Source organism: Lipophrys pholis (genome assembly GCF_963383615.2).
Source record: "Lipophrys pholis genome assembly, chromosome: 20".
NCBI lineage: Eukaryota > Metazoa > Chordata > Actinopteri > Blenniiformes > Blenniidae > Lipophrys > Lipophrys pholis.
The window spans coordinates 18,024,020-18,027,977 of NC_137648.1; the positions used below are offsets into that span (position 1 = coordinate 18,024,020).

Genomic DNA, 3,958 nt, shown 5'->3' on the forward strand with positions numbered 1-3,958 from the left:
ACAGCTCCCTGGGAAGTCTTATCATGCGCAAATTAGCCAATTTACCAAACTGGCCCTCATCTCTCGCTCTCTCTCTCTCTCTCTATCTCTCTCTCTCTCTCTCTCTCTCTCTCTCTGTCTCTCTCTCTCTCTCTCTCTCTCTCTCACTCACTCTGGAACAATCATCTGGAAGCAGAAGCATCCTCACTTTGAATGCTGTGTGTGTTACTGACTTACAAAAGTGTGAAGCCGAAAATAAACTTGTATGCATGTTGAAATTCCAGCTTTTTTAACGGTTATGAACATTTGTTACTGTGTTATTATTACAGTTTATCATGGTACAAGGCATCCACATGTTCATGCACATTAAATGTGCACATTGGAGAGTATTATTTCGCCTCAAAATGTGCCTGTCATCTTGTTTGAACCATTACTGGAGAGGTTGTTAACCCCTCCTGTGCGCAACAGCGCATCCGCGCCTCCATCCTGCACCCCGGAGCTGCAAAAACTGGAACAACCAGTGCAATGGTGAGGGTTTTTAAGCACACCATTTGGGGTGAAAACATGATTGACAGGAGGGAAGCACCGCCCCAGCCGCCGTGTGATTGGCGGAGGCGGCTCTGGAGGAGTCACCAGCCAGACTAGTGTATATATCGGCGGCTCTCCGTCTTCACGCTGATGATTTGTATGGGAACGAGGACTGAGGTGGGACGAGCCGACTGAATGTAGTCGCCGTGTGTGGAAGAAAGAAAGGAGGCCCACATTTCCCCCATCTGACTTGTAGCGATCGGACAGCAGCACCTCGGGTTTTTCTTTTTGTTGTTGTTTTTTATTTTGTTCGTCTTTTCTGAGCGCACTGTTTGAGGATACGGAGCGCATCACAGGGAGAAGCTGGATTCTCCTCTCAGCCATCTTGACTGCCGCTCGCCCCCCTGAAGGCTGTTTTCTCTCCTCTTACTCCGCTCAGAGTAAACACGGCTCGCACACTGCTCGCAACTCGGCGCAGGAAACCCCCCCGAGAGGAGCGCGATGGGCCCGATACGCGGCGTGTAACCGGAGCGGAGGCTGAGAGGATTTGTCAGAAGAAGGGGGGGACACGACGCGCCGGAGCCGGAGAGATGGACCTGTTTGGGATTTACCTGCTCCTCTCGGTCGCTCTCCTGCCCCGGTCCAGCTGCACCACGGCCAAGGAGATCACCTGCCAGGAGATCGCCGTGCCGCTGTGCAAGGGCATCGGCTACAACTACACATACATGCCCAACCAGTTCAACCACGACACGCAGGACGAGGCAGGGCTGGAGGTGCACCAGTTCTGGCCTCTGGTTGAGATCCAGTGCTCCCCGGACCTGAAGTTCTTCCTATGCAGCATGTACACCCCGATCTGCCTGGAGGACTACAAGAAACCCCTGCCGCCCTGCCGGAGCGTGTGTGAGAGAGCGCGGGCCGGCTGTGCGCCTCTCATGAGGCAGTACGGCTTCCCGTGGCCGGACAGGATGAAGTGCGACCTGCTGCCGGTGCAGGGCAACCCGGACACGTTATGTATGGACTACAACCGGACTGACTCCACCACCGTGTCCCCGGTGCTCTCCAAACCCACCAACAACCCCGGGAGGGTGTATAACCTGCCGAAAAACAAGCCCGGCAGACCCGGCGTGCCGGGGAAATTCATCCCGGCTGCCGCTCCGTGTGAGCCGGGCTGCAAGTGTCTGGAGCCCATGGTGCCTGTAAACACAGACCGCCACCCCCTGTACAACCGGGTCAAGACCGGACAGATCCCCAACTGCGCCATGCCGTGTCACAATCCCTTTTTTACGCACGACGAGCGCGCGTTCACCGCCTTCTGGATCGGACTCTGGTCCGTGTTGTGCTTCGTGTCAACTTTCGCCACCGTCGCCACATTCCTCATCGACATGGAGCGCTTCAAGTACCCGGAGCGACCCATCATCTTCCTCTCCGCCTGCTACATGTTCGTGTCGGTGGGCTACATCGTGCGTCTGATCGCCGGGCACGAGAAGGTGGCGTGCAGCCGCGACTTCGACACGGAGCACATCCACTACGAGACCACCGGCCCCGCGCTCTGCACCGTGGTCTTCCTCCTTATCTACTTCTTCGGCATGGCCAGCTCCATCTGGTGGGTCATCCTGTCCCTCACCTGGTTCCTCGCGGCAGGGATGAAGTGGGGCAACGAGGCGATCGCGAGCTACTCGCAGTACTTCCACCTGGCCGCCTGGCTCATCCCAAGCATGAAGTCCATCGCTGTGCTGGCGCTCAGCTCCGTGGACGGGGACTCCGTGGCCGGCATCTGCTACGTGGGGAACCAGAACCTGGACAATCTGCGGGGCTTTGTCCTGGCCCCGCTGGTGATTTACCTTTTTATTGGCACTATGTTCCTGCTGGCCGGATTCGTGTCGCTGTTCCGGATACGCAGCGTCATCAAGCAGGGCGGCACCAAGACGGACAAGCTAGAGAAGCTGATGATCAGAATAGGCATCTTCACGGTGCTGTACACGGTGCCGGCCACGATCATCGTGGCGTGTTACTTCTACGAGCAGCACAACCGGCAGAGCTGGGAGATTACGCACACGTGTGCCAACTGTTTACTAGAGCGCGAGCGCACGAGTCCGGACTATGCAGTTTTTATGTTGAAGTACTTCATGTGCCTTCTGGTGGGCATCACCTCGGGGGTGTGGATCTGGTCCGGGAAAACCCTGGACTCGTGGAGGACCTTCTGCACGCGCTGCTGCTGGGGCAGCAAAGGCACCAGTGGCTCCATGTACAGCGACGTGAGCACGGGACTGACGTGGAGGTCTGGCACGGCCAGCTCCGTGTCCTGCCCCAAGCAGATGCCATTATCCCAGGTTTGAGGGGAGGGAGGGGGCGGGGGGTCAAAGCAGCTTATGAGGGCTGCTAATTGTTTGGAGAGATAACCCATCACTCCTTATGTCTCCTGCAATTGGCATGGTAACGACCTGCCCCCCCCCCCCCCCCCCCCCCAAAAAAAAAAAAACAAAACAAAAAAACCTGCTCCAAACTAAAGTCCCTGGCATTCACACAGGTTCCAATCCCTCCGTTTCTATGTAGTAAAGGCTTGTTTTATCAGCCACCCTGGGCATTACCAGTTAAAGCTTCACACAAAACATTTTGGGGGATTTTTTTTTAAATTTTATTACCGTTTTCTTTATCTACACAGTGCCAGATGATAATGTATAACTCAATCACATCAAAGATGGTTTAAATTAAGCCTTAATAGTGCCCAAGTATTTTTTTACGGGTCATTGCGTCTTCTTTTTTTTTTGTAATTTCAAATGTATTTATATAAAAAGTTGTGTATAAAAAAAATGTACATTTGTGTATAAAAGAAAAAAGGTTTATAAGATAAAGTGTAAATTTGTACAAAGTGTAGATGTTCTCCTTTTTTGTGAGAAAGCAAATATGATCTTTATTTTGACAATAAAACCTTTGATAAATCTGGAGATCCGGTGTTAAGATTTGCAGTTTTTCCTTTTGTGGTCATGTTAAGTTGAGTTGGTTGTTTTTTTCCTTCTTCTAAAAAGGAAGCCTCTTTTTTTTTTTTTTTTTTTTAACCATCAGAGACCAGTAATTAGAGGCAGGGGTTGAGTTGGAGCATCTCCATAATTGTTAAAGTCCTCTTCACATGCCTGCTGAAGCCTGCTTTCTTAATTCGGTTTTTAAAAAAAAAAGAAAAAGAGGGTGAATGGTGGGGGTATAAATGCAGGGAATGGACCCTTTTCATCTGCAGAAAACTTTGATCTCTCTCTTTTTTTTTTTCTTACCAGCCCAGAATAAAGGTGGTGTGTATTAGGAGTGTCTGTCTGATGTGCCAAGGTTCCCCCTAAACGTCCCCATTTGGACGCTTTGATGGACGTCCTGCAATTCAAAGAGCATTTTGGAACCCGTTTTTTTTTTTATTCGTAGGGGTGTTGATGTAGAGAGGGGTGGGGGTGTAGGTGGGGGTGGA

General features: G+C 51.7%; 1 protein-coding gene across 1 annotated transcript; it reads left to right on the plus strand.

Moving 5' to 3' along the window:
• The first annotated feature begins 662 nt into the window (after positions 1-662).
• fzd8a (frizzled class receptor 8a) lies at positions 663-3,447 on the plus strand. The gene has a single exon (XM_080489341.1). The coding sequence runs from the start codon at positions 1,098-1,100 to the stop codon at positions 2,841-2,843; it is 1,746 nt and encodes a 581-aa protein (XP_080345467.1). The 5' UTR covers positions 663-1,097; the 3' UTR covers positions 2,844-3,447.
• Positions 3,448-3,958: the final 511 nt, after the last annotated feature.